This window comes from Schistocerca gregaria, chromosome X (genome assembly GCF_023897955.1).
Source record: "Schistocerca gregaria isolate iqSchGreg1 chromosome X, iqSchGreg1.2, whole genome shotgun sequence".
In the NCBI taxonomy this organism is placed as follows: domain Eukaryota; kingdom Metazoa; phylum Arthropoda; class Insecta; order Orthoptera; family Acrididae; genus Schistocerca; species Schistocerca gregaria.
The window spans coordinates 150,442,960-150,456,068 of record NC_064931.1 but is presented as its reverse complement, the minus strand read 5'-3'; the positions used below and the strand labels follow the sequence as shown (position 1 = coordinate 150,456,068).

At 39.0% G+C, this 13,109-nt stretch overlaps 1 protein-coding gene across 6 annotated transcripts in view; it reads right to left on the bottom strand.

The window, feature by feature from the left end:
* LOC126298839 (ubiquitin carboxyl-terminal hydrolase 15-like) overlaps positions 1-13,109 on the bottom strand; it is a 157,545-nt gene that overhangs the window by 58,568 nt on the left and 85,868 nt on the right. For all 6 annotated transcript variants that reach the window (XM_049990325.1, XM_049990322.1, XM_049990323.1 and 3 more), the window contains exons 10-11: positions 11,412-11,594; positions 5,692-5,912 (exon numbers count right to left, since the gene is read on the bottom strand). In XM_049990325.1, coding sequence (XP_049846282.1) covers positions 5,692-5,912; positions 11,412-11,594 — 404 coding nt within the window. The remainder of the gene's footprint in view (positions 1-5,691; positions 5,913-11,411; positions 11,595-13,109) is intronic.

Genomic DNA, 13,109 nt, shown 5'->3' with positions numbered 1-13,109 from the left:
GAGAGAGAGAGAGAGAGAGAGAGAGAGAGAGAGAGAGAGAGAGAGTTTTGCAAGGCTAGAGGACAAACTAGAAATTTAAAAAATCAACCACAGATAATGACCACTGATTGGGCTCCTTTACAGTGGACTTTACACTCTCTACAGATTGCACAATACTGTCCAAGTAGACTGATGGCAAAAAGAATTACAACACCAAAAAATAAGTAACATAGAGTAATAAAATTTTGGGAATACATTTGAATAGGTAACATATTTAAGTGATTAACATTGCAAGGTCACAGGTTAAAGTAACTGCAAGATTATCCATTGCAAATGTGAAATGCTGGTACAACAATAATCGGTGTAGCCACCAGAATGTTGAATGCAAGCATGCAAATGTACATGCATTGTGTTGTACAGGTGGTGGATGTCAGTTTGTGGGATGGAGTTCCATGCCTGTTGCACTATGTCAGTCAACACAGGGATGGTTAATTCTGTTTGTGGATGACCCTGGAGTTGTCGTCAATGTCACATACATGTTCAACTGGAGACAGATCTGGTGATTGAGCAGGCCAAGGCAACATGTCAACATTGTGTAGAGCATGTTGGGTTGCAACAGTCATACGTGAGCAAGAGTTATCCTGTTGGAAAACGCACTATGGAATGCCTTTCATGAATGGCAGTACAAGAAGTCGAATCATGTGACTGACATACAAGTATGCATTCAGGGTGTGTGGAATAACCATGAAAGTACTCCCACTTTCATACGAAATTGCACCCCAGATCATGCCTCCAGGTGCTGGTCCAGCATGTCTAGTACACAGATATGATGGTTGCAGGTTCCTAACTGACCTCCTCAGAAACAATCACTGGCATCGAGGCAGTGCCACCATAAATTAGAAAACACAACACACTTCGACCCTATCCTCCAATGAGCTCTCACTTGACACCATTGAAGTTGCACAAGGCTGTGGTTTGAGGTCAGTGCAATGCACACTAAAGGGTGTTTGGCTCAGAGCTGACCTTCACGTAACCAATTTTAAACAGTTCATTGTGTTGCTGTGATGCCAACTGCTGCTCAAATTGCTGCTGCAGATGCAGTACGATGTGCCAGAGATGTATGCTGGGACTCTAATCTGGAACCTTGCCTTCTGTGGTCTTGTAAGGTAAGTTATCCAGGCACGATTCTCAACCTGCATTCACAACTCTCAGTAAATCTGTTCTTTTTTCCAAAGTTTACAGAAGCTCTTCTACATACGTAGCTTGACTAACAGTCCTGAAAGAAAGAGTATGGTGGAGAAATGGCTTAGCTGATCCAAACTGCCCACATCTCGTGGTCGTGCGGTAGCGTTCTCGCTTCCCACGCCCGGGTTCGATTCCCGGCGGGGTCAGGGATTTTCTCTGCCTCTTGATGGCTGGGTGTTGTGTGGTGTCCTTAGGTTAGTTAGGTTTAAGTGGTTCTAAGTTCTAGGGGACTGATGACCATAGATGTTAAGTCCCATAGTGCTCAGAGCCATTTGAACCATTTTTTGGATCCAAACTGGAGAGCGGGCACTGGAGTGAAACACATAAACCAATCTCCACTGATCAGTGTCAGTGAGAGTTGCACCCATTGAGAGAGTGATGGCAGAGAACAATGCATTTTAAATGCTGAAGTGCATAATTTGCATGAAGGACAAGCATCTTCTGACAACAAGAGGCATGCCAAAGCTTGACTCCTGGAGTAGGCAGTTGCAGGCCCATTATGGCACATTACATATACTGAAGTCCCACCTGAGAAGAAACAGTTGAGGGGCTGTGTTAGTATTTCACAGAATGGATCTTCACTTAGGACATTGTGTGCTAGCAGAGACAGAGCACATTTGTAAAATGCAAGGTGTAGCAGAAATCCCTCGATGACACAGGTGATAATGAATTTAACTGATGAAAGGAGAAAATATAAAAATGCAGCAAATTAAGCAAGTGCACCATTTCCAAGTTAATAAGCATTGTAGTTAGCCAATCAGGTTGTTGAGTGTGCATATTCAAGCAGCCCACCAGAGACAGTGTCGCCCAATGTGTTCTTCGTTTGGTTTTAGGAAACCAAACAATAAAGGGAAACACAAAACTTGGACACGGAAAGGTAGTAAGTATCGAACCTGAGACAATGACTAAGCAGTCTTGTGTGCTATCATCTGTGCTATGAGAACAACTGACACTAATTGTGTTTGGTGCACCATTTGAATTTGAATGCACAACAGCCTGATTGGTTAACTTGGAAACAGTGCCAAGTATCAATTTTTTTCTGAACAATTATTTCTCAGCACAACCTACTCTGCAACACGCTTACAAGCTTTTCAAACTGTTTTGGCCACCCTCTGTAGAGGTTGCATATATAAGGGAAGCAAACTTGAGGACAATGTTATAGAAAGAGAAAATGTAGTAGGTGAATATGAGATGGGAGACATGATACTGGGGAGGGGTAATTTGACAAAGAACTGAAAGATCTAAATGGTAATAAAGCCTGTGAAATAGATGACATTCCCTCAAAATTACTGAGATCCTTGGGAGAGTCAACCATGACAAAATTATTCCACCTGGTGTGCAAAATATACAAGACATGTGAAATGCCCTCAAACCAAATTTAATTATTTCAATTCCAAGGAAGGCAGTTGCTGACAGTTGTGAATATTACTGAACCATCAGCTTAACAAGTCATTGTTGCAAACTATTGACATGAACTGTTAACACAAGAATGTAAAAACTGGCACAAGATGATATGAAGGAAGGAAGGAAAGAGAGAAGATTAAAGTTAAGCATCCTGTCGACAGTGCAGTCATTACAGACAGTGAAATTACAAAAGGAAGGGGGATGAAATCAGCCATGTCCTTTTTCAAAGCAACCATTCATGCATTTACCTGGAGCGATTTAGGGAAATCATCAATGACCTAATTCTAGATGGACAGACTGTCCTCCCGAATGTGGGTCCAGTGTGCTAAGCACTGTGCCATCTTGCTGAGCACCAACCTTGGGGAAGAGTGGCTTGAGCTCAGGAGCAATGTAGGAACACACAAGACAATACTGACACTACAAATTACCCTAGAAGATGGGTTAAAGGAAGGCAAACCTATGGTTATAGCATTCGTACATTCAGGGAAAGCTTTTGCCAGTGTTGACTGGACTGCACTCTTTAAAATTCTGAAGGTAGAAGCAACAAAATACATGGAGCCAAATGTTATTTACAACTTTTAAAGAAACTGCAACTTTAAGATTTGAGGGATATGAAAGGGAAGCCATAGTTGAGAAAAGAGTGAGACAGCATTTTAGCGTATCCCTGATGTTATTTGATCTGTGCACTGAGATAGCAGTAAAGGAAATCAAGGAGAAATTTGGAAATGGAATTTCAGTCCACGGGGAATAATTAAAAACTCCAAAGTTTGCCAATGACATTGTAATTCTCCCAAAGGCAGCAAAGGACTTGGAAACGCAGCTGAACAGTGTGTATTATGACTTGAAATGTAGTTACAAAGATAAGCATTAACAAAAGTAAAACAGTGGTATAGAGTGTAATCAAATAAGGCAATGCTGAGGGAATTAGCTTAGGAAATGAGAAATTAATGCTCTGCTTACCAGAAAATCTGTACAATGTTATCTACCAGTCATGCCTCTGACACCCGTGTCGTATGAATTGACACTATTTTGACTACTTATGGAATGAACCACCTTTGACATGTAAATACTTTTAAAATAATTTTATTTATTTAAAATTTACATTTAAAAAAATATAATTTTTTGGTTTTACAGGTGCCTTTTTAAGACATAGTTTATTCTCATTCTACACCAAGTGTTTTTATAACATAATTCTTATTATAAGTTTGTGCAGGGTTCACAGTTAATAGCAGAATGTTCTGAGCATAAAGCTTTGGTGCACTTATAATTTGACTTTTTCTATTTTTCTACCTTTCTTCTCTATACAATATGCAAATGCACATAATCTCTTCTTAGCTGGAGGTTTCGCTGCCCTTCCTGGGTATGGTGCTACTAATGAATTCATTGACTTCTTTATCCCTGCCAGTTGCTTTCCTAATTTAATGATGAAAGTCCAGTGTCTCTCTCCTTTTAAAATAAAAAAAAATAATTGCAACAAGCATCCTCCAAATCATGTTGGCTTTCATTGCAATTACATCAACCATGACGAGGATCACATCTTCTGGGCCATGATGTGAACGCCACCTTTGGGACATTGTACGTCGCCATACTTCTGATGACAATACCGTTGCTTGGTCAATAAGAGTGCTAAAGGTAGTAGCAACTTTGTTCTTGTTAGGCACACAAGAAAACCAAATAAGATACAGTGTACTTCACATCCTTTAGGTGTAATAAAAATCAACACGCAATTCACGTTTTTTTTCTTCTTTTTTTTGTTGCTAGAACTGAATAGTCTATTCACAACAAATAATGAGTTGAATCAAGAGATATAAAACAGTTATCACATGTGATATATGTCCAGACGTTTCAAGTTCAATCACTAGGGTTTTCACAACATTCTCTCCAAGTCACACGGCTCTGATTTCTTCCTCCTTTCCCAAATACTTTCATTTTCCAGCAGTAGCTTGTTCAACTGTCACAATTTGCATAGAACTTTATACCATAACTACCTGGTTTTGATGGCACGTATTCTCGAAATGGACAGCAACCTCTAAATGTGACCAACTGTACATCCATGGTCATGCAGCATCCTTGAATTTAAGCATCCCTCAGGGTAGTTTCCCACATCCCAAAAGCTTCTCTGATTCCTGTTTGTCACTTGACCCTTGTTCACATCAGGCTGCTGCAGTGTCAAAGTGCAGCACCCTTGTTGGTCCACATTCACAGTTTTGTAAAGCACGCTGTTACACTGTTGTGACCTCTGTAGCCATGTTACATTTAAATGTTTGAGGTTTTTGGATAATGGAAGACATGCAGTGGGATATGCACCACTAGTCCAACTCTCAGTTTCCAGCACTGAATCACCAATGTAAACATGTCCACTGGGATGCTCCAGCATCATATCGATATTATTAAAGAAATTTTACGTATCACTAAGCTCATGGAGGACAATGTGGCAGTCATCATCTGTTGGCACATTGTACAGCCATATCCCCCTCATTGTCTCATACAAACCTCAACAACCCTCTCTCTCTCTCTCTCTCTCTCTCTCTCTCTCTCTCCCTCTCTCTCTCTCACACACACACACACACACACACACACACACACACACACACACACACACACACACGCACACACAAAATTCAATACAATATACTACAATACAAACTCTAGTGGCAACACTCCCAGTACGAGTCAAAATGAAATAAATCTGTGTTCCCCACACTGATCATTTAGGCCCACATGTGTATCATCCCTTTGTAACCTTAATCATTTATTGCTAACATACTGCTTTGCACATCATTCAAGTTTGCATGAATTTAGCCCTTTTTGCATGGGTGTTTCCTGTTTCACAAACAGTATTGTAGATAACAGATGGGCATGGTTCCCCTAGCCCAGTTTACCACAGTACTTGATCTTACAACGAAACTATATATGAAATTATAAACATAAGAATGTACAGAGTGTACAAAGCTGTAAAAGTAAATCTACATAGAGATTTTAAAAATATCACCACAATGCTTGCATAGATTCAAATACATATGGCAGATAGTTAAGAGACAGTGCAAAAATCAATATACTTACATAAATATTTCATCCTTTTCATCAATGCTATCCAAAGGATCATTGACAGTGTAAAACTTATGGAAATGGTGGCTCTGAATTTCAGCCACAATTAAGTGTTCTGTTTTAATTCTAGTCATACTACTGAATGCAGTTAACAATGTTTGTATAGTACCCTTCCGTATCATGTTTAATCGGTATTTACATATCTTGCTTGTAGTATCATGTGGCACAAATGTAACCTAGAAAAAATACAATCATGTTAGAATTTTAATTTTTATTAGAGCAATTTACATCCCTACACAGGAATATATTCATTACAAATTAAATAGCCACTTCATTTATTTTATATTATGTCCTGGAAGGACAAGTACACATGCTTTATACCAATAAATTAATATGTGCACTCTTAAAACTACCACTTAAGTGCAATTATTGAAGGGTAAAATATTACTGAAAATAAAAGCAGTTGAGTGTGACTTTGTATTTCTAAAAGAAATTTTAAAAAGGAAACAGCATGTGGACAAAATATATGCATCTTTCATAAGTTTTTTAGCACACTGGACTCACATTCGGGAGGACAACGGTTCAATCCGACGTCTGGCCATCCTGATTTAGGTTTTCTGTGATTTCCCTAAATCGCTCCAGGCAAAGGCCAGGATGATTCCTTTGAAAGAGTACTTCCTTCCTCATCCTTCCCTAATCTGATGAGACTGAAGACCTTGCTGTCTGGTCTCCTCCCCAGCAACAACCCAACCCCATCCTTCATAAGTTTATACAAAGTACAAATTTCTAGATGACATTTCCTAACTATCTATACCTGTGATTTTATCGACTAACAATTATTCAAAAGTTTTCAGTATTCATTTTGCAAAAACTTATTTCTGCCCTGCTCAGCATCTCAAAGAACTTCCATATTATGCAGTCCGTAATAATTTATTCAGTTACATACTTGGTTAAGTTATCACATGATCATAATTCAACAGCTGCAATAAGGGGGAAGAAAGTGGCCGCAGAGAGGAAAGAAAAAAGTTTGAGTGTGGCATAATGAATTGAAGTTGGAGAGGCAAGGAAGACAGAGGTGATGGTGGGTGTGACATGGCAGCTAGGCTACTGAAATCTGAGGCAAGGAGGCTTGTGGGATAGAAGTATGCAGCTCCCATTTACATTATTCAGTGACACATTGGGGAGGGGGAAACCTGGATGAAATGAGTGCTGAAACAGGCACTGAATGAGAGCCTTTTTCACTCAGTATGTTCTATCCCTGGATAAAATTTTGCTGTTGGCCGTAGTTTGGCAGTGATAATTCATTTCTGTGAATATCTGATTGGTGGTCATATCCACACTATGCAGAAGTTATAGCAGAGTTGGTGTTATGTCACAATCACTTTTATATATGGCCTTTCATCTGATACAGCAGAATATCCCTGTGATTGAACTGGAATAGGATGTGCTAGGTGGCTGCACACGACAGGTTTACATCTCCATCCAATTGTGACCCTCTCTAATGCCCACTCAACCACTCCCTGGTTATCTATCAGAATTTTCTTAGGTTCAACTTATCCTCACCTTTGTTTTTAGGTCGAATGCAAACCTCTCAGCAAATGAAAGAGAAGCCAATTCAGTTTAGCTGACAACAGGCAATGCATCTGCACTGACAATCAATCCTCTTACTTAGTATGAAAGAGGTCTTACTAACAAGGGAACCTCCCCATCGCACCCCCCTCAGATTTAGTTATAAGTTGGCATAGTGAATAGGGATTGAAAAAACTGAACATAGATTAATCAAGAAAACAGGAAGAAATTGTGTGGAACTTTGAAAAAAAATAAGCAAAATATACAAACTGAGTAGTCCATGCGCAGATAGGCAACATTAAGGAGAATCTGAGCTGAGTAGCGCCGTAATCCCGTGGTTAGCGCGAGCAGCTGCGGAATGAGAGGTCCTTGGTTCAAGTCTTCCCTCCAGTGAAAAGTTTAATTTTTTTATTTTCAGACAGTTATCAAAGTTCAGGCACTCACACATCACCAACTTCACTCTCCAAAATTCCAGGACATGTTCATATTTGCTTGGACATATGCAGGATTTGACAGTCTACACACGGAAAAATTTGAAAACGTTAAAAACATATGTTTTGACAGAGCACAGAGAAAACCGTGCGACTGTGAAACTATTGCATTCATTTGTTGCAGTTTATGTGACAAACTCTTATGTTTCCAACACTTTTTTGAGAGTAATTATCACATCCACAACAAGAAAACCTAAATCAGGCAAGGTAGAAGAATCTTTTTACTCAATCGCCAAGTGTACAAGTTAGGTGGGTCGACAACATATTCCTCTCACATGTGACGCACGTGCCGTCACCAGTGTCGTATAGAATATATCAGAAGTGTTTTCCTGTGAAGGAATTGGTTGACCTATGACCTTCTGATCAAATGTTTTTGGTTCCCATGGGACAGGCCCATCCTTTCATCTACTGATCATACGGTTTTACGGTGCGGTCGTAAAACACAGACACTAAACTTATTACAGTGAACAGAGACATCAATGAATGAACGGACAGATCATAACTTTGCAAAAATAAAAAAAGTAAAACTTTTCACTCGAGGGAAGACTTGAACCAAGGACCTCTCGTTCCGCAGCTGCTCACGCTAACCATGGGACCACGGCGCTCCTCAACTCAGACTTTCCTTGATGTTGCCTATCTTGCGCATGGACTACTCAGTTTGTATATTTTGCTTATTTTTTTTTCTTCATAGTTCCAAACAACTTCTTCCTGTTTTTCAAGGCCTACCCACTGTGCCAACTTATAACTAAATCTGAGGGTGGTGCGATGGGTAGGTTCCCTTGTAAGGACTTCATTGACAGAAATTACCTTCCAAACCTGGGCCACAAATAGATCTGCCATGCCGTCCACACACATGCTTCTAATACCCCAGCCACAACCACGAACCAGGTGCATAGAAATGGAGCCCCCCCCCCCCCCCCAATTTTACTCATTGTCACCCGACATCCCCCACCAGCACTTCAACAATATTGCATTGCATCCTGACATTTGGGAAGAAACTTCTCCCAATACTTCACACCTCTTCAAAATTGATATTCCACTGTCCACCCAATCTGCAAAATTTCTTGGTGTGTCCCTGCAGCATATCTCTCCCAAAACCTTGCCACATGGGTTGTACCGCTGTGAAAGATCCAAGTACAAGAACTGTCTTCTTCCTCCACACTGGGCATCACACTCCACTACTAACACAAGCACAGCCTATCCTATTAGAGCCATAGGCATATATGAAACCAGTCGTGTCACACAGCGAATCTCCTAAGACTTCTGCACAGTCTTCAACGTGAGCACGGCCAACAACTAGCTGCCCACCCACATAAATAGGCACTATCAAACTGAGGTAAAGAGCGAAGAGAAAATACTGACAAGCACAAGCTCAACTTTGTTGGCTGCTTCACAACCCTGGCTGGCTCGACCATTCCAAACTATATTGGCTTTCCAGAATAACGGAGATGGGAATTGTCCTTAGAACAAACTCATCCACACCACAGTCCACCTGGCCTCATTATCCACTACCCATATTCTAAAACCATCTGAACCCCTGTCCCCATATCTACCACTTTAATCCATTGTTCTAAACTCACATGGGTCTGCCTCTTCCTTTGCTCTATTCCAGCTCTCTTTCTATCCCACTTCTTCAATTCACCAAGCAGCTTTCTCTTCCAGAGTGGTCTCACTAGTAACACATTTCAATCTCATTCCCTTGCTGCATCTCCCTCCCAGCCATCAGCTTCCCAACCCTCCACCCCTACCTTCCCCTCACTGCGTTCTTGCTCATCTCACCCATTTCAGCTGACACAATACTCAAACCAATCAGCCTGCAGTGCCACAACACTATAAGTGTGTGTGTGTGTGTGTGTGTGTGTGTGTGTGTGTGTGTGTGTGTGTGTGCGCGCGCGCGCAGAAGTACATTTTTCAAAAGCTTGGTAGAGTTTTCAATCTTGCTTATGTTCCTGTTAACAGTTCAATGCCTCAAATGTACAGCAAGGAGCTACCTCTACACCTCTTATTATTTGTATTCTAACTTCAGTGGTACTCCTGCATTTTCAGCTTAAACAATGGATGATTGACCAAAAAAATTCACATGTTACAATAAATGTGAAATAGAAGCAAATTCTGCCTCAAAATACAAAATTACTTAATCGCTATTTTATAGCGGCTTGTATCCAGGTGAACTATTTTATCAGATGCAGGCTGAAATAACTATTTTCTGCATATAAATATAAAAAATGTGACCCATTTCCAATTACTGGTATTGTACTGGCAAAGCTCAATTTGGAATGTGTGTAAGAACCCGTTTGCAAAATAAAAAGTGTACAAATGAAATGACGGATCAAAGTGCTCAGTGATTTGGTGCCATGCTGACTGTGGGCAGTTGAATGGTCTAGTTAAAATACATGCTGCATAATGCAACACAGTACTCAGCAGTGGAACCTGGCATTTTATAACAAAGGAGTGTGTGTGTGTGTGTGTGTGTGTGTGTGTGTGTGTGTGTGTGTGTGTGTGTGTGTGTGTCTTTGGTAGCTAAAGTTCAAGAGATGGTACAATGCAGACACTTTTAACAAGGAAAATTAGTTGGAAGATCTTTCAAATTATGGTTGCATCGAATATTGTTAGAGGCCGGGCCAGGACTACGCCATTAGGAATACTCTATTAACCTAAACAAGTCAGTGTGCAGCAGCCACCCCTGAATGCTTTATGTTGTGCATTGATCATTTTCTTTTCTTACTTTGAAATAAGTGAAGCAGTTAATCCTGGTCCATCAAGGATTTTGATTATGATGCTTACAACACCAGAAGCAACTGGCGATCTCTGTGACTCAATATGTCAGTTCTGCTATAGGGCACTCCCCTGAGAAATGGAGGTGGAGCTTGTTCCCTCGTACCTTTCCTCTCCCCTGTGGCAGACAAATTCTAGTGCATTTACACTCACGGCCAACAGCCACAATAGCCTACAGTGCCCGCACTCTGTGCTATAGGGATTGGGTAACAAAATCTGTAACTTTTTTTACTGTGCCGATATTCTTCCCCTAACATTAAAAGAGAGTTATCACATCTTCAATTCTACTTCTACTCTAAGTGTCTTGTCTGTTCTATCTGTAGCACTGTCAAACATGGGTTGCCCATGAAAGGTCGAAATTAATAATCTATAGATTCTGTAATCATCAAACTGGGTGAGAAAAGACAAACAATTTCCAGAAACATTTTAAATCAGAAATGCATAGAGTTCACCCACACGAAAATGCTGCTCCTTTACAACAGGACAAATTATTTTTGAGAGTGTAAATCCAGCCAAACGAAGAAAACTAAGAATATTTTGAAAGAAAAAGGTGTTGAGGTTCTTGCAAAAGTGAACGTTCTAGTCAAAATGTTCCAAATCAAACACTTTTTTTTTTTTAAACAGTCAGTTTCAGAGAATTAAAGATCAGTTTGTCTTCACTCAAGTAACATTACAACCTTACAAATTTGTGTGTCTAATCATTTACTAACAAAAAAATAGATGAGAATTTCAACAAAAATAAATGCAAATTTAAATTATTTTTAAATAAGTGACTGAGTGCTGTTTTCCACATTGTCATCTAATATTCCCAGTTTTGTGTACTAAAACAATTCCTAATTTTCCACAGTAGTATGCATAATTTTCAAACAGGACCAAATTCTTTTCTACTATATGACTTACCTCAATTACCCGTTCTCTTCTGATAGGTAGAGGCAGAGACAAATAGCAAAATGGATCGAATGTTATTGAAACCTTCGAACATTCTGGGCAGACAACAGTAGATTTTAACAGCCCGTGGAACACATCAACAATAATGGAATCATTTCGTCTACGATAATTTTTCCACGACTCTTCTGCAACTTCCTGTGAAAACACAGAGAGGGTGGTGCTTATAACTATGGTGACACTTAATGAGTGCATAAAAAAATGTGTACTATCCTCACACTACAGCACTTTTTTCTGGTCAATGATTGTTCTAACACAAAGATTCCAAATTCAGATAACACATACTTAGTTTAGTCCTACATAATTCTTGGAAAATATGATATGGTTAGCATTTACAATTTAACATAATCTATTTCTTCTAATCACTTCCGCAAAATTAAAATCTCAAGCAACATAATTTGATGACAATAAATGTTCTGGAAAGACATCAGATATACAACAATATGTAAACAGAAAACATTACTGCATAACTGTTTATTATTATAAAATTATGTTAAAATATTACTGTATAGTTAATACTTTACATCAGAACAAACTGCTCAATCAGTCTAATGAAAGTCTGAGTAAATTGCTAGGAGACCAAAATACTCATGACATATACTTTGGCTTATATATTTCTCCCACACTTCAAGTTTTCTTTACGTGTATCATTATTTTTTTCACTGGAAAATTTGTTATCTCAGAACCATAACTCTAAAGATGTGATGGCTAAACTTCATAAAACATTTTACAACAGGAATATGCTGTATCCTGTAACGAAATCTTGGCAGTAAATCAGACTGTAGATTCAAATTAGCACAATTAAAAAGACTGCTGTTTGTATCTATGAATTATCATTGCAAGAAAACCAAACTAACAGTGAAAATCATATACAGGGTAATACTACAACATATAAGGGAATAGTACAGGTGAAACTATCATATTGTTTGCATGCAATAACCATCTTTTTGTACAGTGAAACCCCACTTTTACACTTTTCAAGGGAATTTATAAAAAAATGGTGTAAAATGCGAGAAAATGTAAAATGTGGGAAATAACATTTTAAGCTGTAAAAGCTATGTCTAGTATAACCTCTTGCATTTTATGTATGTGCACTTAATAGGCATCAAAATACTCATATCAGAGACTTGAATATTATCTAACAATGGTTTATTATCTAATAAAAACTTCTGATATTATGGGAACCGATAACTGGGAAGCAGAAACGTTTTGACTGAATTTCATATGCCATTATTGACGTTATTGGAATGCCTGCAGCTGTCATTCATTATTTAAATAATGAAACACTGCATCAGTCACATATTTTTTTGTGCTTAGCACAGTGTGTTTCAAGATTTTTTTTCTTGATATCGTCGTCTTTTTGAGGTTATCCTGTAATGTGCTTCCTCAGTTATGTAGATAAACACACACACACACACACACACACACACACACACACACACACACACACACACACACAGTTTTTTGTGTAACATCACAAAAAATACGTACTGAAAAATTGCAATTAACAATGAGAATAAATACTTGAAACACGTTCTGCTCACCATGAGAACATACGAATTAGCACGGTGTTTAAACTGAAAACATTTAAGCAATGCAAAGTGAATGAAAGTATCGACTAGTGCTACAAGTGGCCAAAAGCCGAAACACACT